Source organism: Dufourea novaeangliae, unplaced genomic scaffold (assembly GCF_001272555.1).
Source record: "Dufourea novaeangliae isolate 0120121106 unplaced genomic scaffold, ASM127255v1 scaffold14, whole genome shotgun sequence".
Classification (NCBI taxonomy): Eukaryota; Metazoa; Arthropoda; class Insecta; order Hymenoptera; family Halictidae; genus Dufourea; species Dufourea novaeangliae.
This window is the reverse complement of record NW_015373890.1, coordinates 3,505,109-3,532,086: the sequence shown is the minus strand read 5'-3', so window position 1 is coordinate 3,532,086 and position 26,978 is coordinate 3,505,109. Positions and strand designations below refer to the sequence as shown.

The 26,978-nt window shown below is 35.4% G+C and overlaps 2 protein-coding genes across 2 annotated transcripts in view; both read left to right on the top strand.

Annotated features, from left to right (window-relative positions):
• Positions 1-11,799: 11,799 nt before the first annotated feature.
• LOC107186269 overlaps positions 11,800-26,978 on the top strand; it is a 105,152-nt gene continuing 89,973 nt past the window's right edge. Inside the window, exon 1 of the mRNA XM_015574105.1 lies at positions 11,800-12,083. Within this exon, the coding sequence (XP_015429591.1) occupies positions 11,865-12,083 (219 nt within the window). The 5' untranslated portion in view covers positions 11,800-11,864. The remainder of the gene's footprint in view (positions 12,084-26,978) is intronic.
• LOC107186280 lies at positions 21,910-24,908 on the top strand. Its single transcript, XM_015574116.1, has 5 exons — positions 21,910-22,201; positions 23,186-23,305; positions 23,754-23,903; positions 23,993-24,049; positions 24,224-24,908. Exons 1-5 carry the CDS (start codon positions 22,066-22,068, stop codon positions 24,442-24,444), a joined length of 684 nt encoding a protein of 227 aa, XP_015429602.1. The 5' UTR covers positions 21,910-22,065; the 3' UTR covers positions 24,445-24,908.

Below are 26,978 nucleotides of genomic sequence, written 5' to 3'. Positions count from 1 at the left end.
ATTCTCGTAGTAATTTCTACTGCGAACCATGTTCATATCGAAAGAAGGAAAGTTTTTGTTCTGTGCAGATACAAGTCCAGAAAGTTACTTGTCTAGTTGGAAACAGGTCGCGCGGTTGTGTGACACAGCCTTTAGTTTCCTAAACTTGTTGTCCTAAATTCGCCGAGCGCGGAACAAAATGCCGGAATTTATGCCCCGTTTTACAATGGAAGCTCTTTCATAAAATTACCATGGAACTCCTGACGGTGCCTGTAAATTAGCTGTAATTATTCCACATATATATTTTCCATTAATTCAGCTGTTAACGTTACTCGTAAACCAGAAAATTAATTCTGGGATATTTTGAATGAATTGCAGTCTTTGTTTTATGTTTATTATCTTCGTAGATATTTATTAAACATTAGGAGAAGATATAATAACATAAACATTGTGGCTGGAGACATTGCGTAGTGGTATTTATTGCGAAAATATTGTCCTAGAGTAGGTATTTGTTCGGTGAAAAGGAGAAGGCAAAGTAGAATAGGATCGCTAAAGTCAGACGAATAAATATTATTTCAGTAAAATAATAGTAAAGTTAGAATGAATTTTTAAAATTAATTATTTCGAAAAAAATTTTGTTCTAACATTCATCAAACAGAGATACAAGCATTTTTTAGAAACTCGAATTATAGGTTTTTTTTATTGCTACCAAAGGCTTATGTAGGCTGTTAATAAAAATGTGAGACACTTTCACAGGGTGGATTTTATATGCAAAAATCAAGACGAAAGTCAAGAATTGCAAAATTGCGTTCGAGGCTTTTTGTCTGAAATATTAATTATTGCAGCCTGGAATGCAATTTCGTCTTGTTAATTTGGCGTGTAGAATCCACCCCGTGAAAGTGTTCCACATTTTTATTAACATCCTGTATACATATACATATGTACATATACATATATCATATGTATATCTATATATGACAAAATCAACTGGTAAGTAACACACAAACTTATCTTCATCGAATTTTCACCTCATCAAAATTTTGTTTTCATAACTTCAAAACTTTTGGACGACAGTGTTTGTATTCGTGCTGGCAGTAAGTAGAAACAGAATGTAACGAACAGACACGTCAGCCTAGTCCTATTCAATTGCACGCGTATCCAGCAGATTTTCAAATTGAATTATGTCGAAAACGAAGTACCACACGTAAACATTTTATTCTAAATTTTCGACTTATTTTTGCAGGAAGAATTGCTCTATTCTTGTTAGTACCACGACTTTTACCGCACTCTGTTTACACAATCAAATTACTCATATTTTAAATACTACGATTACTAATGATAAATATTAGGTTATGACACCAGGAAAGTATATGAAGTTGTATTTATATGTGCAAGAAACATTATTTACGACATGTAGGGTAGTTGTCCCAATTACTGTCCCAATTAGTGTTGCTTACCCTAACACTCTTCTCAGTTTGAAAAATAATATTCCTTAACATCTGTTTCGTTAAGAAAAATAGTTTTATACATTAAATATGCAGAATTAATTAATAATTCATTGAAATCTGCGGGCAATTCCAGTGTACCCATAACTGTCACCTCAAAAATTAAAGTACATCATATATTCTTAAATAAAATTCAATAATTTATTTTGTACAATAGATATAGGTTCAGTAGCAATATTACGGCTCTTATTTAGGATCATTTCGTCATGACTTCCTACTCGTACTGAAGTAGTCGCGTTTTCAACATTAATTTTTAAATACCATGTACATTTATTTGTTTGTTTTTATGTAAGTCAGAGTCTCAATTTAATAGTAAAATTTATTGTACATAATTCTTTATACGTTACATCAGTATTAGGGGCATTGGCAGTAATTGGGGCATTTACCCTATTCTAAATTTTGACGTGTATCCAGTAGATTCTTAAAATTCGATTGTCTAGAAAATGGAGTATCATATGAAAATATTTCATTCTACATTTTCCCCTTATTTTTGCATGTACACTCATCTACTTCCGATTTTGTACCGCCATTTCTGAGACACCCCTTAGAACATAATTCTACAAAGACATACGGAACGTAGAAACGTAACTGGACAGATTAACGGGTGATCCGTGCGTTTTGTCGGTGGCGAATTTTGGCCCGCGCATCGCAACCGAAATTACAGTATTTCCGGTTTGCCTGTGCCGTTTGTCCGTGGCAGTCGTAAGCCAATCCCGACGCGATCTATTCAACAAGATTTACGGTGGCGTCCGCGACGAATACAGGTGGGAGCGATTCCGAGATATTTGTAAGCGCATTTGCATGTATGATTATCCCGCGCGCCCGGCGTCGATCCGACCATTCCGAAACTGCTAAAATATTCGGCCCTACTGCTCGTCGAGATTCCATCGTTGGAATTGCAAGGATCGAAGCAACGCAAATATTGTGCTCGGCCAATTGTGGATCACCGGATGAAAGATGCACGGAACAATAAAAGGCCTTGATCGTGTGACTAAGCTTTGTCCTGGATGTCGAGGACTGATTCTTGTCTTTTTGTTCGGTCCCTCCAGATTGTCCCTTTTGTCCGATCAATAGGAACTGTTAGACAGTTTTCCCTTGTATAGAACCTTTTCATGAAAGCGTTTCTATTTACTTTCGATGTTTTCATTAGGATATCGTTTAATGGTACTGTATGTGAATGTTTGTTTTAATATTCGATGTAATAACAATATTATGTTGAGCCGTGAGTATTGGGTTGTCGGAAAAGCCTTGACTCTTTTCTAAAAATATACAGGGTGAGTCACCTAACACTTCCACCTAAAATATCTCTGTTGTTTTTAATAATACGAGAAAATGTTTAAAGTAGGAAATGTTTGCTCCTATAGGGCAGTTATGATAGGGAAGATTTTTTTCTCAAGGTCATATTTTCCGACATTTCAAGGTCATCGTAATTTTTTTAAATGAGATAACGTATTATGATTCATGTTGCCTTATAGCTAGTGAAGGAACAAATTCAACCAATTTAGCTGGATCATGGAATATAGTGGGAAATATTAGAAAAACAGAAAAGGAAGATAACCGTTCTGCATAAATATAAGAAGGATGACCGGGTAGATTACGAAGTACAGGTATAAACTACGATTACCCATAATTATGTTTACGTTTTTCCATTTAATTTCACATTTAACTTTGAGACTTTTCCTATATGTGATCAAGAATTTTACTTATTTTATGGAACGTATTTCAAAGAAAATTAACGACTTTAACGATCCCAGTTATAAGTATCCTTATCATCTTACGAAAAGGAAAGAAAATATTACCTTCTAGAACTGAATATAGCAGATGGATATGCGTCTAAAATATTTGAATACTTTAATTGCAGACATGATTTCCCGGAAATATCTCGAAAAACCATTTTGCTTAGATTAATCTGCAAGTGCCCGTTAATGGACTACAATTACTATCGACTGTGTAGATTAAAAATTAATTATTTCACACGCATGACATGAAATTGTAGGTAACATTTATTCATACAATATTTAACTTCTTCATATCATTCACGTTTCATGTTTAAGTCACGAAGTTTAAAGCTGCAAGTTTTAAACCATAAATATAATTACGTGACACTTTCGACGTAGTTTTCCTTGTTCCGAGGTAGTTGATTCACGCTAATGGAAGAAAACTTTTCCCATTGTATAAATCTTGTTATTTCTACAATAATTAGTTACGTAACATCTTAAAATATTTCCATTAATCTTTAAGAACTTTCAAGTCTCCTCCATTCTCTCAATGTGTACTGTTTAAACAGTTGAACTGTTAATATCAACAAACCTTGTCTGAGTTTCACAGATTTCAATGAAATTGTGCAATGTCGTAATTATGCATCTATGAAAGGCATTGGTAGTAGAACATCAGCCGTAGATGGCCATATACTTTTGAAAATAGAAAGTGTAAGTTTGAAAAAAAAAAAAAAACTAAAAAATTAAACATATTAAATAGCAGCCTGTAGCTAATGTGTTAAGTAGTAGAGATTGCGATAATTAACGAGACGGTAGCATAATGAACTACCAATTTTACGGACATGGCTTCCAACCTTACCGCACCTATTATTTTTTGTTATATCAAGCATGATACAAGGAATAGTACTGCAACAATTTATCGAATAATGCAGAAGATTTAAAAAAGAATCGTACAATATTCCATATAATATCGGTAATAAACCGATCACTTCACACGCAACCTATCACTCATGAATATGGTTGACCATTCAAGAGATACAACTGCCATTCGCATGACCTCACCCCGCGTACACCGACAAGCTCGTTCAATCCAAATCCTCACCGAACCATCAGCTCTCGACTCATTATTTTCGTTCACCTACAAATTCATGGAGCTCCCCAATACCCCCGGAGATTTATTTTACGATCCAAAATAATCCCTTCATGCCCCACCATAGGGTTACACATACACACACAGAAGTGTGTCGAAAGAATCCGAAAAAACGAAACCTTACGAAGAAATTCCTCTAGGAGCAATCAGATCGGCCTGGGCGAATCAGATCGCGTGGATCCCTAGCGCGATACCAGTCTTCCGTTTCTCTGGCGTCGATCGCGCACACAGAAAGGGGGGGGGGGGGGAACTTTTAAGAGCATCCCCCGTTACGCGGCGATAACATTGTTTCTCCGGGCGTCGTTGCTCGGCGAACAGATAAAATCGGCGGATGGGTACCGAAAAGAAAACTTTCTTGGCTATTTCGCCCGCGCGTGGGGGTGCCTGGGAGCCTTAGGGGCGGAAGACAGCGACGGCGCTCGAAGCCCAAAGTGCTCGCAACTTAATATGATAGCGCTCGGTTGCCGCTCAGACGAGCCGTGCTCTGCGCTCGAAGGGAGAGAGTAATATTGATCGACGGAGCGGGGCTTACATCGTCCCGAGAGGGTGAGAGGCGGGAGAAGGGTAGTGCGAGGGAGGGTCGCGGGCTCTCGAGGGTACCCACAGGAAGGAAAGGGACGATGCGAGCAGGAGGAACGAACGAGGGCTGCCTAGGTGGTGGTGGTGATGATGATGATAGTGGTGGTGGTTGCTCGAGGGTCGTAGGGCCAACGCGCACGACCATGGCCAAAGGGTGGCCCCTCTTTCTGGCCTCTTTTTCTGGCCTCTCTTTCAGCCTTCTCTTTCTTGCATTTCTTTCCACGTTCCTTCCACCGCTCTTTCCAGCGCTCGCGTCCCGTTTTCTTTTTTTTTTCTCTTTCTGTTTCCCCGCTCTACCTTCCCACCCCCCCGCGTTCCATCTCACCTGGTTTGTTTTGCACGCGACATTTCGTGGAACTCCAAAGTTCTTTGTAGTTCCGTCTTCAAAGTTCCCCTTTTGAGACCCCGTTTCTTCGGTACGACCGATTTCATTTTTTTCTTTATTTCAGACCTATGTCTCGTTTTTTCTTTCTTTCTTCCTTCCGCTTGTGGCCGCTGTCTCGGGCGGCTCTCCGTTTGGACTCGTGGGCTCGGTTTTATTACATCCCCGGAACTCTTTCCGTCATCTTTATATGCTTTCTGGAAATTCGATAGTACATCGTTCCCTGGATGGTTGCCCTTTCGGGCCACACGTTCGATGGGGTCGGAATGGACGCGCGTCATCGGATCGCCTGGTCTGTTTCGTTGCTGGTTGCCACGAAGGGGAGGGGAAGCAGCAGACTTTTACGGGTGGCGGGCCTCGAACGGCCGTTTGAGGGTTCATGGTACGGGAGGTTTGGGTCGATGGTTTCGGGAAACGACGGAGCGATGGCGCGAATTTACGCGTGTCCCGCTTGCGTCATTAATATCGGCAAATACCGTATTTCTTCGTCAATTATATGGGCTCGACTACCTACCCCCGCAAGTCCGACAGACCCCGGTGCCACGTGAATTATGGTCAACTACGCGTGTCCATCGAGCCTGCGAATTAAACGTAGGAAAGCTGCGGGACTAATAACTATGACAAATGCTGCTGAATTTGGGTTCGTTTGATCGCGCGATGCTGATAGTCACGGGATACAATTTCGGGGATACTCGAGGAACATGTGTAATCAGTGATGTTTGTGATTACTGGACTCTGATGCATTTATAGCGTGTATGATTGTTTAAAGCTCGGTACACAAGAATATTTGATGATTGTATAGAGTAGGGTACAACTCGATGATTTCAATATCCTTGATACAGGGTGGTTCGAAATAACTTGCAGTAACTTCCGAGCTTCTAATTTCACTAATTACGAACGAATGTTAAGCGATTTTTTTTTCATTTATTACTGTTTCAATCTTTATGGTTGAAAGGATTTATTTGACACGTTTCTATGTTGATATATTTATTTAATTACTGTTACTATAATAGTGACGTACAGTGGGTATCTCTGAATTGTTTCCTCCCGCACATGTCCGCAACCGGTGGCGCTCATGTATGCATTTACATGAGGAAGTACGCGGCAAGTTTGGTTGGTGTTATAAAATTGTTACATTACTAAAACTAATAAGAAACAATTTTTTACACAACGTGTTCAGAATGCCCACCACAATTTAATCCAAACGTAAGGACACTTTTTAATATTTTCAATGATGCTTGCACACTTTTCAATTGTTATGTCACGGTATACCTTCTCTTATAAAAAAAATCAAACAGAATGGTGCCAAGATTTGTTAGGTTAACTGCAGAATTATGCAACGAATTGAACAAAATATTTGACGATTCCATTTGGTAACACAAAACCGGCTAGTTTTAAACTGACAATCATTTTGGGCCACTGTGTATATAGCTCAGTTACTGCAACAATGACATAACTCAGAATTTGCATTTTTTGAATTTCTAGTCTAGAAAAAACGGTTGTTGCCTATATTTTTTATCGGTTTAGTCCGGGAAGTAAACTTCCAGAACGTGCCACGTCAGGACAGTCCCTTTAATATGATGTTCGTGTAAAATTGTATCAATCGAAACATTCAAACTCGTTTTCCCCAAAATTGTGATTTCTGAATTAAATCGTTAATGTAGCAATTTAACGATATGTTATAAAGGTCATTGTCCTGAGTAATTTTATATGTAGATGTAACCGCAGCTCAACTTTTGTATCAAAGATAAAGGTAAATGGAAGAATGGAAGAATGTTTTCCTCAGTACACATCTGTGATATCATTATTAACGATTTACCTAATTATAACGTAAATATTGAGTTTCTCAAAATTATGAAAATAATGGAGAAATTAGGGACATTTCAGCCGTTATATAGAACAATGCATTTATGCAACTATCACAGTCGTATTGTAGCCGAAACAAAGACTGAACTACTATATATAGTCAACATAGTGTTCTTTACGAGGTCCATACCGTGGAATAGTTGCTCTGGTTTCTCGCCAAGCACGCTCTATATTTTGAATATGCGCGCCACTGTCCAGACCAACGAAATCCATTGTATGACTGACAACTAGATGTTTATACCCATCGTCACTGAAACAGTTGTAGGATTTCCAACTGTCGGTGATTTGTAGTGGTACCGGGTTTGATCTATATGGGAATGACATGATTCAAAGGTTCAGAAGTTCTGTTACAAACCATTTAAATAAATATACGTTCGCGTGAACGCTCGATGGCTACTATAAATCCATTGTCCCGTTGTCCCATAACGCACACAGTTCTTATCAAAAATTAATTCAATCAACAACTACGTATTTTGAAGAAATAATTTTCAAAATCTCTTGTCTTGGATCATTAAATACTGTACGACACTTAAATATTAACTTCCCAGATAGCACACGATTCCTTGAAGATGGCTTAAAGGCACCTTAAACCTAAAATAGCCGTAAAATGGGCGTCTTTAAGATGTCATTTGCTATCTGGGTTACTACGATCGAATTTCAATACTGTTCCACATTCAACGCAATTCAGGTTACTTATCGTGACTCACTTTTCATGCAGTCGAAAAACAGATTAGTTGATATAATTAATAATTAAATATTTGCTAAAATGCTTTTCTCCTACGTATCTAATTTTCTACAAAAAATGAAAAAAAATTGATGGTGGTCATGTTCAAACTCTATCCATTTTCCATGGAATGACCCAAATATGAAAAATATTTTAAGCTTATCTAGGTGAATACAAATTTCTATCAACATAGTGAGTTCTGTTTCTTTCTCCTTTCTACTATTTTACGACATTCCTCTTCAAGGGCTAAACCTATTTACTCAATTCCGACACCCACGATTTCTGTCGCTAACGTTTTGAAATCTAGTGAAATGAATTCAACCATTGAACTGGTACAAATACTCCAGCTCTCATTTTTCACATTCACTGTGGATGAATCATCGGTGACGCACATTCAAAATGTAAAACTGTAAATTCGCCTTTACCTTCTTTCATTCCCAGAAAGACTTTCTTCATGCACGCCTAAAATCATCTGTTCGTCCCTAGGACGCGAACGCATGAACAGATTCAGCCTCTTCATTCGCACCTTAAATCCACATGCAAGGGTCTCCAGGTGTAACGTTGACTTTTTAATGAGATTTAGCGCAGTGGTTACAACTTTAACATTAAATATCTCATAAACCATGGTTATATGTGGCTGAAACAAACATCATTGGGTTCAGAATTCCAACTTCTACAACCATGCTAAACCTCATTAAAAAGTCAGCAATTACACTTGGGGACCTTTTCTTGTCAAGCAAACTAGAGACAACCATTTTTTTTTCATTTTAATACACTTACAAAATTCTGCTGTTCTTTTCTGAAATACCACAAGATGGCGTGAATGTACACTATCAAGTTCTGATACCTCTCAAGTGTCCCGATTGCGAGTCATACAGCAATGATCAGTTAGGGTAAGGGGCCCGAATTTCGCCCTATGCCTAATTCCGTTCTCCACACTCGATAGTATTGAATGCAGCAGCCTGATGGCAATTGGGTACACTTATGTTAAATATGATTCTAATACGCTGGCAGAATAAACAAAAGCTTTCATTAATTTCGATATAAGTTACGACAATGTTACTTCACACACAGTGCACTGTAGTGGCTGCTTATATTTAAAATCAGGTTGCACCATTTAAGGTAATTGCTTCTATCATGTTCTTTTGTGTGTAGTCCTTGTTTGTTATCTTTGTTTTCATAATGTAAAGTGGCGACCTCATTTTGACACTTATAGGTCAGAATTGATAATTAGGTATATTGAAAAGTGACATTGTGCCTAATTTCGTCTCCCTATACTGGTCTTAATTTCATCTTAGAAATACCTCTGCTTTATACGGTAAGCTGTTTTCGAGCGACGTAAAGGGAGAAAAATGGATTAGGTATACCAGATAAACCTCAAACAAAGCAGTTTCTTATTTCGGCATGGTACAAGATTTAGTTCATTATCAGAAAGCTCAGAATTTATACTTTCAGTACTTAGTTTTTAGTTAGCACTTCTAGTTTTTGTGAATAGAAAAGATTATACTTCCGGTAAGAACTCGTAAGACTCCCATAAGAGCTGTGTTAAAAACTCAATTTTTGAAAAGCATTTTCTTATTTATTTGATCGGCGACCGAGTCTCAAATTCTTTTTGTGTGTATTTCGGTTCAACAAACAATCTGTATGAATTTTATTTAATTATCTAGTCTTTCGAATTTCGCACGAACCACCTTAACCTAACCATCTGTTGCTCTAATTCCATCCGTCCGTGGCGCTCCTTTTCCCACTTCTATTCCACGGTACATTGGCCCGGTTCTTTCCAATTTACAAAATGTTCGAACGCCTCCGAGGAATCACGGAAGTCAGACGCGACATCTCCCTTGTCCCGTGACCTCCGACGCCGATGCGCGTACAGTTTCATCGAAAATCTTGCCCGAAGTTCACCAAGAATGTTCCCGGCCCAAATTCGCGCGAAACTCCTCGCAGCTGCAACCACGTCATGCGGAAAACTATCTCACGGCTGTACTCTGGACCGCCTCGAGGCAACACCAGCGAAAACTTTTCAATCGAGTTTCTCCGTTTTGCTCCCGTTTGACCGATCGAGGCGAGAGCCTCGACCGCCGAAGGGACTCGCCGATTTTTCACTGTGAAATTGTTCCGGGAAAGTTTTATCGAATTCGTGGGTTAATTTGCTTCTTTCGTGTCGTGCGAGCTCGTTATGTTTGCGATTTGTGTGTGAAATTCGTAGGAGTTGGGCGTATAAAGTGCAGATTATGGTATAGTTTTCATGGAAAAAGAAGGAAAGAAGTGTTGTGTACTTTTTACAGTACAGTTTGTTCAAGAAAGTAGAAACTTCGATTGTGAATTCCACTTGTAGAAGTTCGAGGTTTATCGAGGTTTGTGTTTTACTTACAAAGGAAAGTTACCTTGATGTTGAATTAGTTTTGACGAAGTTATGGTCGGGTATTATAGGACTCCTAAGAACTGAAATAAGTGTCGCTAACCTGGAGGATTCAACATATGTAGGTCAGAAAAATGGCGTCAAAGTCCGTCGTATTCTTTGACTGTTTGGATTTTTTTTATAGATTCAAATAACATAACTGGGAAAAGAACAACATAGGTTTTTGTTCACTATTGATCAAAGTATTCAGGGTGTTGATCGAGCAACCTTTCAGGATCTTCTGCACAGCCAGGTTGCTGAACTGAAACTGCGTGTTGCTTAAACTCGGAAAATGGACTCTGACCCCATGTTTGTGTTTTTTGTTCCTTTTCCAGTCACTTTATCTTAGGTATTCGAAGGAACCAAAAAAGTGAAAAATATTTGGAAAAGAACGGTATTTACATACAGGGTGTTAATAAAAATGTGAAATTGTAATGTATTTCTGGGTCATTTGCTCTTTATTATGCACTGTTTAAAAAGTAGAATTTTTTTATATCTACAAAACTTGAGTTTAGAACAACGGAAATCGATTGTGTAGTTTTTGAACTATTACACTATTAAAACTTATTTATGTACATCACTATCATTTAAATGGCAGTATTCCATCTTTCGACAATTTTTCATTGGCTGTCTCATTATAATTTTCTATTGTTTTATTAAAAGTGACTAAAATAACAGAATTAGCCGTAAATTTAATAGGAACTGATACACGGGAGCAACAGTTTTTCATTTCCCCCGTCTCTTGCCTTATCGACTGCAGTAGACTGAAAATAATCGCAGGTGCACCGAAATCGAATTCGAACCATTATCCTAGTGATGCACGAATCAATCGGTCGTCAATCGATTGGATAATTCGACCTAGCTTGCCAACAGCCGGCACAGACATTAGGCTCCGTTGTCTGGTGCACTTCACTGGATTTTAAAGTCGATAAAATCGTTTCTTACGGTAGCGAGCAATTGGTAACAGCTGAAAAGCCATAACATTTTCAGTTGATTGTACTGAATCAATCTTGTCTTTAAGAACTTTAAATCGAATCAAACGAATTATGGTTAAATCACTTTGGTTCTAATACATATTTTAATGAAAAATATATATCAGATAATTAACGAAAGAAAAGATTAACGAATCAAAATAATACTAGTGTCCTTCTTTTGCTCGGTACAACTAAAATATTTATATAACAAGTGATTGGAAGCTGAAGATTAGTCTAGATGCATTTAAGTGTATCTTAAACTAAATAACTGAACTAATTAGTGTACATTTACGTTATTGTCCAAAAGTGTGGGGTCATGTGTTATTCAACACTTATAACCAAAATGGTTAAATAAAAACAGTTTGCGTCTTCCACAATTTAAGTATACGCCCAATTCTGTTTTTACACGAATTTTTTGCACACACTCTTCCCGAAGTGTTTTTAAAGTTCGAGAGTTTTTACAACATATACATAATAAGTTTGTTTGAACTGTACTCATGTGTGATTTTCTACATGCGACTACTTAAGTGTCAACCCGTGCCAATCCCATTCGTAACAACTCGAAATTTCTCTGATCGCAGATCAAATGAGCGATGTATGCAAGAAGAACTACATACGGGATATCTATAGGAAGATCGAGGGGGCGGTTCTCGTGTCGCAAAACGAGAAGGATCACGACTGCACCATCACCTTCCAGACCCACAGCATCCTTCAGCGGTTCATGCTTCGTTTCGACCAGCTGCAACTGGACTGCAACGATCACCTTTACATCTACGATGGCGCGCACGCGGTCAGCAGTTACAAGGTAAGTCGTCCCCTTCGTCCCGTGGATTCGTTTAAAAGTTTCTCGTCAAGGGTGGTCGTTGAAACCTCGCTCTGGATACACGTCTGTACAAAACGTTAATCCCGATCTGCATCCAAATTGGAGCCCAAAGGCTCGGTGTAATATCGCCGGTTAGCCCGGACGAGATTTGCATCCCGGGAAAATACAGTTTTCAGCCGACATCCCCGAGATGAAACGCACTCGCGGACGAGTTGCCGTTTTGTGACCGTCCAGCCTGAAACGAGTGTCGACCTCCGTGGACGGTCGAGCAAGAGTTTAGAAATTGTTTGCGAATAGAGGGGAAATTGATTGCATAAGTAACTAATACGAGGAACGACGATGTTCTATCAAGATACTGGATTTAGAAGCTTTTGCGCTTGACCAAGTTCACGATGTTTTTTTTATGGAAGAATAGAAGCAAGCGAAGAATGGTTGCTGCGTCGCAGTCTTCAGCGCCATTTACTTAAAGTAGCGGTTCACAATCCTTTTTTACTTTCGTACCACTTGGCAGTCAATTCTCCTAAATTGTACTCCCTAATGTTAGAAAAAAGATTGTACTCGTAATTTATATAGTTGCTGTTATTTCAATTTTTTCGCGTTCAATGGGAGATAGTAAAATAAAGGAAGTAGATATTTCATCGATGTAATATCATGATCTCGCTATTTCTACACATCCACTGCCGGTCAAAAGAACGTTCAAAATTCGTATTTCTGTGTGCACGTAACAATTCTGTTCTAGTAACCTGCAAAATATTATTTTCATATAACTAATCTTCCCGGAAGAATTCATTTGTTTCTTGGGGCAGATATTTGTGTATTAACAGGAAATCTAATGAGTAGAAAACTTCATTTGAAACTGACTTTGTGATAATAATTACGGAAGATAATAAATCTGTCGAAAGAGTTTCTAACTTATTTATGTTAATAGCAAATGCAAGAAGTACATCTTCAAGATGTTAAGCATTTAAACCCGGTTTGCTCAAGCAATTCTTTATGCATATTTTTATTATTATAATTGAAGTAGATAATTCAGTAATTGTCAACTTCGAAGAACGTATAATGTACGTAAAACAATTAAGTTGGCAATACATTCTTGTTTATCGTAATTCCAACGTGGATTGCCCCGGAGCATGAAAGAAATGTCGATCGAGGTTAGATCAATAAGATATTCGTGGTCGATGTTGTGTACACTTTGTTTTCGTGTGTAACGAAAGGCATTCATTACCTATTGCTGACATTTCATGTATAATAATTAGCTTATCAACGAGACATTTGGCGATTCAAGACATTAGGATTCCAAGTATCGTTTTTACGTATCAATAATGTTAAAAGTTTTTGATATCTCGTTGCTGTCTCGCAGATAAACAACGTTTATGTAATTAATTTATCTATGTATGTGTCTTATGTAATCATGCTGTCCATTTGATAACACAGTCACACAACAAAATATATGAAATTCTTTGTTTCAAGTTTTTTTGTATAGAAAGTTTAGATACGTCAAATGTTTTTATACAGCCTGCAAATACGAAAACATGGAGTGGGTGCGATTTGCGTCAGTCGCTGTATCATCGACACGAAAGTTTGTAGAAATTTTCGAGAATCAGCGACACGTAAGCCAGCGCAAAATCGGGGGAATAAGAACGAAAGTGGAATTTTCAACGAAAATATTCATCTTCTCATATTCATGCATGAGTTCCGTCTCACAAGAGAAATACAAAACTGAAAACGCGGCTTTACTCGGGCAACACATTGTATTTTCAAATTTTATAGGAATGAAAATCTGGATGTAGAAAGGGTTTCACCAAAATATTTGTGCTCGAACGAAAGAAAAATTTGTCTGTGAGAGGTATTTTTATTTTCATTAAAGACAATTTCCGGTAATGTATAATAAATGGATTTAAAGGAATACTCACAATTATAAATAATATTCTGTTGTAGTTAGACATTGACAGAATTAATTATGTATGATTTCTAACTTTTAGGTAACCTTTATTTTCTTATGGTTGTAATTCTATAATGGACAATCGAAGAATGAAAAATATTAAAATGTAAATTGTATACAGTGGTGCGAACAATCTTAAATATTTGTTTAATCGACTGTTCCCTTTATTTAGACATATCCGTTCGATTGAATCGTGACAGGTTGACAGTGAATTTTTAATAATATTTCTCGACTGATTCACGTCAAATCATATTACAGAGAAAAAATGATATAAATGACAACATCTTTAATTTTCGAAAACTGTCGGTGAACTTAAACTTTAATAGCAAAATATGTATGCTTCAAAACATTAAAACACATTACTATACACGTACGATCATTAGAAAACACTCGTACCATTTTTCAACTGTGTCCTTGATTATTAATGCAGTGTAGTCTAAAGGATAAATATTTTCCCTAATACAATACTATATTGAAACCTACTCATGCCAGATTATTCCATACAAAATTCTGTTAAACCATACTCTAAGAAAACTAATTGGTAAGTCACTATTCTATTAAAAATAGTATATATTTCCAAGTCGAAGCAAGGGACAACTGGACACATTATACTTTCCTTTTAGCAATTTTTTTTTGCTTCTGAAAAATGGTCGGGGTTCACTGAAAGGGTTCGTTCATGTAAATAACACTTCTCTAATCACACGACGATCTCCGCTGGTAATATTGACTAAAATGTTAAGCCTGGTTCGAAGAGGGACGAACCGGCCCCGTTGTCTTCGATCAACGGTTCGAACCGTAATTGCCGGCCATCGATCAAAAGATGAAGCACTAATTGCAAGGAGGAACCGCGTTATTTTTTCATGATTACCATCGGAGACAATGGCGCCGCGGCCGAAGGGACCGGGGTTTCTGTTCCGAGGGCCATTATAATGTATTCCGCCATTATAAATTCCGAACATGGCCAGCACCGGCAAGGCGGTGGAAACTTGCGCCATTAATCAGGATTCGTTTCTCGGTGAGAGATGTAGACCCTCGTTTGTTCGTTCCGTCGTTCGAATTTTGTTATTTTCTTTCTTTTTTATTGATTGTCAGAAGGGATTCGATTTAATTTCATATTATTCGTGGTCGTCGTCGTTCGTTGATGAATCGACGATTCTGAGTGCAGCAGGGCGCTGTGAATTTGTCGACAAGAGAGGCAGCTAGAAATTGTAAAAGAGAAATTGTTAAGAAAGCAATTATGTTTTGCCAGATTACCATTAGTCGCTGTTAGCAAAATTAATATTTGTCTATAGGAAAATTAAAAACCTACGCTGTTTTAATAGTATTCCTTACTTTAATAATATTTCTGCGATACATTTAGCATTGTAAAGGATGGGGCAGAACAATGAGCTTATATTATATCATCATCTTTAGAACAGCGTAAAATTTGGAAATAAAATATTTAAAATACTATTCTCGGTAACATGAAAAGTAAAATAAAAAACACTGTAGTAAACCTTGTTAAAATTTCATTTTGTTTTGATTTTATGATTTTCATATTTTATGCAAACATGAAATATACAATTTAATTATAACTAAGGTGAGAACAGTAAAAAAGCGAGATCATTTTTTACTGATTTTCGTGCAAATAATTTAAGAGTGTTCTTAATTACCCTTGAAATTAAAGTCCAGAAGACGAATGTGAAATCAGTATCAAATAACACGTTACGGTTCCACAACATGTAAACAAATATATTTCTGTCGAACTGTTTGCGTTCTGCATTCAACACGTCGAGGAGTTTATCATCGCCACTAATCTCGAGCATTTGTCACGCGTGATCCGATCTGTACGGAGGAACGTATGAAAATGAGAATTTCAAACCGGAAAATAAATCTTTGAATGGACAGGTGAAAAATGAACGTAACAACGGTTCAATTTTGTTTATGAATTCGAAGTTCGCGGGGACTTTGGCTTGACTGCGAGCTCACGCGATATTGCAATTTCCCGGGGATTCGAAACTTTAACGCCGAGAACAACTCGAGTCGCTGTATTTTGCAAGTTAAGCCGGACAATTAACACCAGAATACTATAGTAACACTTGCGCGACGAGTAATTAAAGTTTCTAACAATTTAAAATTCGTATGGTTTTAAATTCCTGTAGAACTGACGGAACAAATTCGAAGTTGATTTTCATTTTTTTAATAAGGCATTAATTTCTATTTATTTTTTAATGGCACTACCCCTTGTTGTATAAACACGAAACAAGAAGTAAATCTAAAATAATATTATGTAATAACATATATTACATGAAGAGCAAATTACTTGCAGAAAAACACATTGATTGTACTCTTACGAAATTGTTTACGTGCTTAAATACCTTTGTTTCTGGAACATCGTTAAAAAATTTTACTAAAAATTCGCAAAGTTATACAACAAATATCAACTCTACCTACAAATCTTTCCTGAAATAATTCTCTAAAAAGTATGTAATAAAATTTTTCAGAGGTTTGCGATCTTAATGAGCGAGTTCCACCTTGTTGATTGTGAGTAAAAAATTTATTGATTTACAATGATTTTGGTTTCAGGCGACATATTCAATTGAAATCATATTCACCACCTGCATGCGCAGCGTCCAATTTACTGCTTTGTAATTCATTTAATGTTTTTATATTTTGGAGGTTTTCTGGTTCTAAAGTATGTGTCATATCCACATTAAAGCATTGCAAAACGTGCAAATGATCTGAGTTGTTAACTGTTCAATCCAATCTACAAGAGACCATTCATTTTAACCATCTACTACCCATATACCCCTTGGAAACCATGTAACCTTGATTTCGAGCACTTTTTTATGAAACAAACAGTTCAGGAAAATATTTCAAGATTTTCAGTCAAGTGGATTATGCTGTAAAACATTTATCTTCAAAATTCGTTCTGTCCGCAAAAAAATACTGGTGCAGCTGGCTAAAAAGTCAAGTGCAATAGAGTTAGTATTGTAAACGTGGTTATCCACGTGCAAGAAAACTGCGTACACACGTGTGCAGTCTGGCAATACAGCAGAGAGAGCCGCAGAGTAACGTAATTTCGCATAATGGCGGTTTAAGTTTAATCTTTTTTATGGTCTATGTAATGGCCCGTTAAGTCTGACCTTTATTACCCCACATGCCGTTTCCTCATCTGTTTCTAAGGCTTTACAACCCTCTGTTTTTTTTTCTACGAACGTCCCATTACATTTGTACATATTCTTTATTACTTGAGTTGCTTTTCCAATTTGATGGTACGAATAATGATAACGAGATTTTAAACCGTTCACAAAGGGTGATACCGTTTTCCCAAGATCGTGCGCTATTTACCTCGGAATTTCATGAATTCCCGCGAACTACATTCTATAAGGAAGGTGGGAAATCGTAAGGATACAGGAATCCTCACGAAACATCGTAACGTTAAATTGATAGAATTTGTGCCATTACTATCGCGGTTTCGAGCTTCCATTGAATTAAAAACTAATAACAATCGGTATATGTATTTAAACAGGTGATGTCGAATAATGGATAATTAACAAAGACGTTTTTAGCATTACCTCTTGCAGGAAGTATTCAATTAAACGGTTTAATACATTATTCAATTGACACATAAATAGTTTAACTATTTTTCTGGAGAAGTTAAATAGACTTTAACCCATTAACAGTCGAATAAAATTACGACTTTCGGTAAAATAAATGTATATTTTGATATATAATAATTTAATATATAATGTGTCTTTTTTACTGTAATAAAACTACTTCTATTCATAATGAAAAGGTTAAAAAACATGTTTTACGCGTATCTTTTTAATACATTACAATTCATTAATAATTGTATGAGACCAGACTGGCACGAATGATACCGTGACACATTATACGCAAGACTTGGGTCATTAATAGGATGAGAATGATCATAATGGTCATTAATGGCCATATTGCAAACGTCCGCTAGATCTCGCGGTTATTTGCGCAACGACGCACACTGTTTTAAAACGGTCGTCTGTCTTGGTCCAATTTTAAACGGTCGTTCTGTTATAAAAGGTGTGCAAATACTTTTTGTACCCACTGTATCTAACGTCTGCAACAAACGTGAAAATAAACTTGTATATTTTTCGTCGAAATGTTTGATTTTAAAATCTATGTTGTTTAGACATTTTTTACTCCACTCTGTGTGTACTATAAGCGCCTAAAGTGTAAGATCCTTTTTTTGAACACCCCGTATTTCGTCTTGAAAATGTATAGATCATGGAGATCAATTAAGGTCATTAAACATTACGACTTTTTTCAAACTATTTTCCTCATAAGTGCGGAATATTTAAAAAAAAAATTGAATTATGTAACTAAAAAAAACAAAGATTCTGGAATTGATTGAGATGTTGATATTGATCTGTAATCGATATAATTATGCGGGTACACTCAGAATACTCAATATAAGCATCATACTCAATTATCCTGTCACGATGCAGTTAATGATCATACTCACAATCAGTATAACCAGTATATCCGGACATTCTCAGATGAATATATTAATTCAGGAGAGGTTTTCTAAGCCTCTAAATATTAACCTTCTATTATTTAAAAAACGTTTTTATTTATTCTTATATACAGTTCATCAAACGATTTCACACTCATTCTAAAGTAGTTACAAAACTTCACCTCATCTTCCGTTGAATTGGAAAACGTAGTATTAAAGGCTCATGATTACTAAAATCAGGTAATCACTAATTGTTAAAATTAATTTGGAATTTTACAATTTAATTTACAATATTAGACTTGTGGTACAAATTAAAATGTTGATTTTCATAGTAGTTACCACGTAAGTTTCTTCCAAGTAAGTTGATTTTCTGAAATTTCGCTTCGCCATATTGGATTCGCCAATTGACTTTAAATTCGTAACCAGCGACCAAACAAGCCCACAGATGCCGATCATTGAAATTTTAGACTGGACAGATCGCTAGAGAATTTCATTACGAAGAATTTAAGAAATAATTGCATCAAAATTTCTGAAAAATTGCGACCTTTAGACTGATTTGGAAAGAATAAGTCATTATGTACCACCGTGTGACAAGTACGTGCGTATTTAATAATCTTCGCGGAAATTCTAACAAAGGTTTCCTCGTTATCCCTTTTCCCACTAATTCGAATCTCGCGTTTCATTCCTTCTTTTTTTTTGCGTCACGTGAATATCCTTCGCGATTACTGTGTACCACGGACTGATAAATTTAACTGACGATGGCTTTTGAGGACCTTGACATAGGAAATCCTCCCCTCCATTCTTCATTTCGCAGTTTTACTTGGAACGAGGCGGCAATTAGGGTATAAAAGATGCGACGTGACCATCGGGACCATAATGTCTCTGTGTTATCTGTCTATGATGGTCACGCGCGGTAGTTCTTGCTCGTTCGTTCGGGAGTGCGTTCTCTTGACGCTTCTTGTCACTTTCTGCGTAGCCCGAGGTGAGAGATTGTTTGTCGGATTAGGAGAATTGATCAGTGACTATACACTGTAATGAAGAACCGTCGAATTCAGTCAAGGATGGGAACGATAGTTAGAGTGACTGCCAAGAGTTTTCCGTCAAATTGTAATTTCAACATATCCTTCTAAAAATACAGGGTGAGTCAATAAGAACTATTGTGTAAAATTACTCATTACCTATTAGTTGTATCAAAAACCGGTTTTAATGAATTAGGGTAGATGTATCAATTACTGCCACCATTGTACCATAACTTTATAGAACCATTTTACGTGTTGTTTAACATAATAACGTAATAAATGAAATTGTATCCATCCAATGCATCTCTTGAAATGCTACATAATCCATTCAAATGTTTTCTGATACAATCAATAGGTAACAAGTTAATTTAGATAGTAATTATTATTGACTCACCCTGTATGTAATACGAATAAACTTTTGATATACCCATATTAAGATTATAGTGCGTCTTCATCCTTCGTCCTGCATAAAAATAATCTGTTCTCCTGGTTCTAACAAATACAGACCTGACGAAAGTTATGACAGAGATATGGTGAAAATATAGTTTAGCCGGAAATCTTTGGTAGTCACTGTATATTTACGACGTGATTGTCTTGTGTCGTGCAGCTTGTGATTATTGAAATGGTTCGTACATGTCATTGACGTGTATGAATTATATTGAAAAACAGAGGATTTCTGTTAGGCACGGACTAATTTTGTTTTATCCAAACAACAAGATTGTTACTATTTATTAGCAAACGATACACTGGTGCTTATATGAATCGATGTTGTTCCTTCCTTAGTAACTAGTAAATTTTTATTACTATTTAATACTTTTTTATGACTTCTTTATTAATTTTTTATTGGTTTTTTATTACTGTTTTATTGCTTCAGTATGAGATCGTTTTAGTTAACGATTACAGTGACATAATTCCCATTTTGTTAAAATATTATGACGAGTTCTAAATATTTACAAAGAAATATTTTTCGTACATAATGGAGTGAAGTCATGTATAATGTCTTCGTTTATCGAAAGTGTTATATCATTGCTGTATTCGCTATGACGTGGAAATAAGGTCAAATAGCTTCCATGTTTATATTAACTAGTTTATTGATACCAGGATTAATCGCGTATCATTTATAGCAACAGTAATGAATAAATCTAACTAGTTCAAATGAAGATAATAAATGGTGATAAAGCCAATCAAACTGAATTGCAACATCTGACTTGCTAATTAAATTACTTACTACAAATCAAGTGCAAAATATTAAAAATGTTTTATATAATTTTATAATATATTTAAAAATGTTTAGCTTTGAAATATAATATGTTCTATGCTAGAGAAATATTCTTATTTTCCTTGAGCAGCCATACAACAAACATTTAATTTTGAAACAAATTAACAAATATAAAAGTAATTTACATATCCATACATTATTGTTACAATGCTATCAATTAAGATCAAAGAACAGAGCAAATACCGAATAAAATGTACTTTCATTCAAATAATCATTAAAATGATACTTTTATTACCATAATCGTCCTTAACAACAACTGCAGAATCAAATTTGTAATAACTGTTCAATGGATTATTAATTTCTATAGACTAACAAAGTATAGTTCGTTGTTACACGAATAATAGTGCACGTCAAAATAACAAAAACATTACAGATAATGCTGATAATAATTTATTTATAATAAAACAAGTAAATTCGTATGAATTTCTACTTTTGTACAGCCTAATTATCAGTTTCTTTTGGATACTTTTGAGAATGACTAATGTAATACTATACATCCAATGTTCATAGCAAATAGATTTTGATAAAAAATTTTGTTCCTGTTATATTATGATGCTTATGGTTGTATTCATTTTGTGTTCAAAGAAATCTGCGATAAATCAAAATGCCAAGGACCTATCAAGTACTACTGGTCACTCGATTGCACTCCAGTATACAAAAATCCTGGTGACTGTTGTCCCCAGTCGTATGACTGTAGCCATTTGAACAAATTGTCAAAGGACAAGTGTTACGTAAACGGTCATGAATATAGCATAAATGAAACTTTGAGAGAGGAAGACGCAAATGCTTGCGATATAGAGTGCCGTTGTATGAACAGTGACTCTGACAAGTGAGTACACTTAAACAGATACTGCGACTATAACTTTCGCAACAATTGCCATTTTCGTTTTGTCACATTTTGATTCTATTTTAACGATATAATTAATACTAACCATATTTTCCATGATATTAACAACAGTTTCTCTTACCAAACAATAACTTCATTAAATACTAATGGAGAGATTATTTTGAAGGAATATCTTGAAATTTTTATGTCGTAATATCTTTAACAAAACGATCAGAGTTCGATTTTTAAATATTATATTTGGCGATAAACTTCAACCCCCTAATTGCAGAAATCGTCTATTCTTAAAAAATTTCTCCTGAACAAAATCATTAATTATTGTCATCGCTCGCACCGCTAGCAATGCTCTTCGCTTAACTTACGACTTTCGCCGTGTCCAACTGATTTACTTTCACTGCTCTGTAACATGTTATTCCGATTGATTAATAGCGGGGACGCCGTCTTTATATGCGCGGGAACAGATTGTGCCTTTCCGGGAGAGCAGCCGAATTGTTTCTTCAGACACACACCTAACAGCTGTTGTGGAGGAACACAAGTTTGTTGTGAGTAAATTTCATACAGTAAACCAGGTTGGAGATTAATACACAGAATGTAACAAAAATGTTAGAGGACCCAGAAATAGAAGACTCGTGAGGTGATTTGAAACAAGTTTTTTTCAGAAATATAGAATCTGTAATTTTCACAATATAATAGTTCAGTGGCCTCAGTCATTGGAGTTTAATCGCGATCAAGGATGCCGATGAAGTGTATTTTATTTCAATCACTTCGATTTTTACTATTACAGTATGAATGAAGATCGGCATCTGTGTTGATTCATTAACTACACTATAGTATTAATAAAAAAAATTACAATATACGATATTAAATACATACCATGAATAATAGTCAAAACAAATCCAGTTGATCTTGAAACATTGAAAAAATTCAGAATCCATGAAGTAACACTACGTATAATAGTTTCAAAATAATATATTTCGTGGAATATCCAATTTTTTTTACAATGATCTTGTTAAACTTAAAAACAGTGGATACAATTTACTTTTAGTTTCAAAGCTCGAACCATTTGGGAGACCAGTTGCATAAATCGTACCTTTTACATTATGTCGTAAAACAAGTTATAACAAATTAATTTGTTCCTGACAACAGTCATATAATAAGTGTTTTAGACATCTAGCTACAACGTCTAATATTAACTTTTGCACAAATTAGTGTCAAATATGAAATATAATGTAAACTGTCTTAAATGGTACCTACTGTACGTATAGGCAACTCTCCCCTGTATAATTTAAATTGAAGTGGAAGAATAAAAGGAACTGATGTTTTTATGTATTCATAAATAAACACTGCGATTAGTTACACTTAATAATAAAACCTTCTATAGGAACAGTTTGACTTTATCTACGCAATTGACAAATATTTTTTATGTAACATTTGTACCATCAAAAAGAGAGATATTGATAGAATTAGGACTGCTGGAATCCGCGAACAAAGAAACAAATGAAAACGCAACCTCTTGTGATCTTCAGTAAAGGAAGGCGAGGAGAGGGCTACTTGCGAAGTAGACGGCAAGATATACAAAGACGGTGAATACTTTGAACCAAAATCCGATCCGGAGCTGGATTGTTATTGCATGCCAGGTTACAAAGGTATAACATTTGTAATATCGATAAAACGAAATACCGATTAAATTAATTTAAATTCCACATAAATCCGTTTGTATTTGGAAGGTATATTTTTTACTAAATCTAAAATCTATTTTTTAAAATTTATTTTTATTCCACAAGCTACAGTTAAGTGAGAAATCTGTCACAAATGAATTATTACACTTTCGTGAACTTATTTAGTATTGAATTCCAAGCTGCTACAGAAATACAGTTAACAATAAAAAGAAGCATATTTTGTGTATGTTATTTCGAAACAGCAAAAATCATAATTCGTAGAATATAAATGATTATCGGATTGTACAGTGATTTTATAGTGGAATATTTCTATATACGTTTACGTATCTGCAAACTTCTATTGAAAGAAATATACATAAGGAATGTATTGTTAGTTGGAATAGGGGAGCTTTTTCATTGTAAATTTCTCTATTAGGTGAAAATGTTGAACCTTTCTGCAAGAGGCCAAAACACAGATACTGCAGTCCATTGTTCCGAAATCCTGGCTCGGTGCTCAAACAATGCGCGCCCGTCTTTTACGATGGCCAGAATTCGCGAACCGATTGCAGTTATGCCACTAGATGTCGTAAGTTCATGATAATAGCCGGATGCAAACTGTTACTTTACGCTTTCAAACGAATAATCTCATTAAATGAAGTCGCACTGTTTTTGCAGCAAACGCGAACGACACTATTATACACAAACACGACAACACTAAAGCCATCGAGACAGGTACGTTCAATTTAAGTGAACAACGAAATAATTCGCAATTTTCGCTCTATTAAAAACAAACTATAATCAATGCTGTATCGTTCATAAAAGTGTAACCAAACATACCAATTAACAAAAGCAATATTTCATACACAACGACCTGATAGATTAATCGGAAGCAACTGTAATTTTTAGATGAAGGTAAAATGTGTCGATTCGGTGACTTGTTGATGCACATTGGTGACGAATTGAAGGAGGGAACAGACCCCCAATCCTCTTGCATGAAATGCGTCTGTGAACTTCCACCGCACCCGACATGCCAGAAACGGACAGACAGGGAATGTGGTTTTCTATGGAACCTATCCGACGATATGGTTACCGTCGAACCTACAGATTCGATCACGCCAATTGCATAATTATTCACTTTTCAATAAGAGCCTTGTGTATCTTCGAAAGATGAATAACGTTTGGCAAATATGATATATGTTTACAGATAATACGTGTGACATACACTACTGTCTATAAGTATTTGGACACGGAGTATTATCAAACTTTCAATGTTAATATTTTTCAAAAAACAAGGAAGTATTGTGTTTGGTAAACATTGTACCTTTTTATTAAATGTTGCTGATGGTACTTTTATCGATATTATTTGTTAATTACTTTTGTTGTTCTGCAACAATTGTGTATATTCAATTTTGATAAAACGGATTGATGAAACTTTATGAAGGCAGGCATACTCGTAGAATATTCATGGATTTTCAACATCATATATATTAGAGTCTGGATACTTATGGACGGTAATTTATGTATATTAGTGTTTAGTCATCAAATTGGTTAATGTCGTAGACGAGAATAAAAATTTTACTATGATGTTTCAGTTTCTAGGTTTTTCAACTTCAACACCAGAACTACCGATGATCAACGTGTATCTATTTCTATCGGATCGATAAACATGACAAACTTTTGAAAATATACAAATTTAGTAATTAACTCATTTTCTGACTTATATATTACAACAAAAGTTGTAAAAGATCACAGAAAATGCATTAATATAACATTTCAATCATTATTATAAATGTATATTAACTAGTCATTTTGATTACTTGTGGTAGTTCTAGCGTCGATCTTGAAGTTCCTTCTGAATAGTATTTTGTTAATAAATCATTTTTGTCCATTATTTCGTATTACTCTTTTGCAACCTGACGTCTATCACATCCAGTACTGTACATTAATTAATAACCCGTTTGTATATTCAACACATGAATTTACAGTTATTAATTTTCTGAACAAAATTCTTACACATTAATCATTCACAGAAGTTTCACTCCTCTGCAAGTATACCTAATATTTTCTTCCAAATCTGGATTTTGGTGATCATGAAAGCTTGGAAAAAGATACAAAATATGTAAATTTTATTGTTTTTATTAGCTTGAAATATGCCACTAGGGATAGAGATGTTTTAATGTGAAGAGGAATGGACTATCTACGTTATTCACTCTATATCTAATTAAATGTTAAATCCACTTTGTACTTTTTTACTTATAGCCGTTCATTCATATTTTTCTGCATTGCCTATACAAGGTCATTTCATAATTTCATGCATATGTTACAAATCCAAATATTTGTTTATGTATTATTATATAAATGTTGTTAATGAATTATATTTAGTACATGGACTGTCATTGAAATACATTTCTTTAAGGTCATTGGTAGTTTTTAATTATACATTTGACATTATGCACTTTAATATAGCGTGTGATAATATTCTTTTTAGATAAACAAAATTTCAACAATTTTTTTGACAATAAACATATTGAAATAGACAGAAATTCTTCTTGAACAAAATTAGTCCAACCTATTATCCAAAAAAAGTAACAGCGTATAAAACTAGCATATAGGTTAAAAATTACGATAATAAATTACACCAAATATACTTTTATATTTGTTAGAAATTTTTGAAAAATGAATGCTTCGCGGTTTCTCGTTTCTGTTCATTTATCAAAAGCGTCGAATGAGTTTCAGGAATTTGTACAGGTGCAATAATCTCAGAACTGAATAATCCAGCCGGGAGGTGTTCCGCAAACAGCATTAAACGAGAAATTTTCCTCAAAAGTTTGGGCACTCATCTCACTAATTTGCATCGCGCTCAGTTTTATTCAAAGCTTCTCTCATCTACATGGTGGAGAAGTTGTCCCGTCGTCTCGTATGAAATTCATCGACTGACAGTCTGGCCTCGCAATTTGACGCAAGATGATTTATTTAAAAATGTGTATCGTGTCTGGTTATTTTGGGCAGTGATCCGAGTCGTCGTCAAAATATTTATTGGCTTCGCGAGAAACAAATTGATGAAGTGAGATGATATGGAACAGAGAAAAAAAAGTCTTTTACACACATGTCTCGTGTAGTGAATTTTGTATTATTACACGTATAAATACAGGGATATCAAAATAAGAGAGTCAACACTGAGAAATATAATAATGGACAAAATATTCGTTAAATGCAACGAGTTTTCTGTTTTCTTTTGAGCCCAATAAGATACTAAATGGACGAAAGAAATTCCTGCTACTGTTTTTGTCTTTATAAACAACCTTCTAAAATGTGATTTTTCATAAAAATCCGCAGTCTATTGATTACTATTGGTAGTCACCTTTTAAGCGACATTCTATAATCAAGACATGTCATAAACTACTGCATTGAATGGTGTAGCCATTTGCAATGTCGATAAATGTCCCTACTACCAATAGTAGTCGTCGTCTTTTAAATAACATTTCATAATTAAAGCAAATGGAATGCTAAGAAATAATCTAAGTTTGAATAATATTATTATTTCATATTAATATCTTTGAAGATATATCATAAACTATCGTATTGACTTGAGTAGCAATTTGCAGTGTCGGTAAATGGTGCGGTATTAAGTTCTATGTTAGGAATAACAGACTGTTGCGAA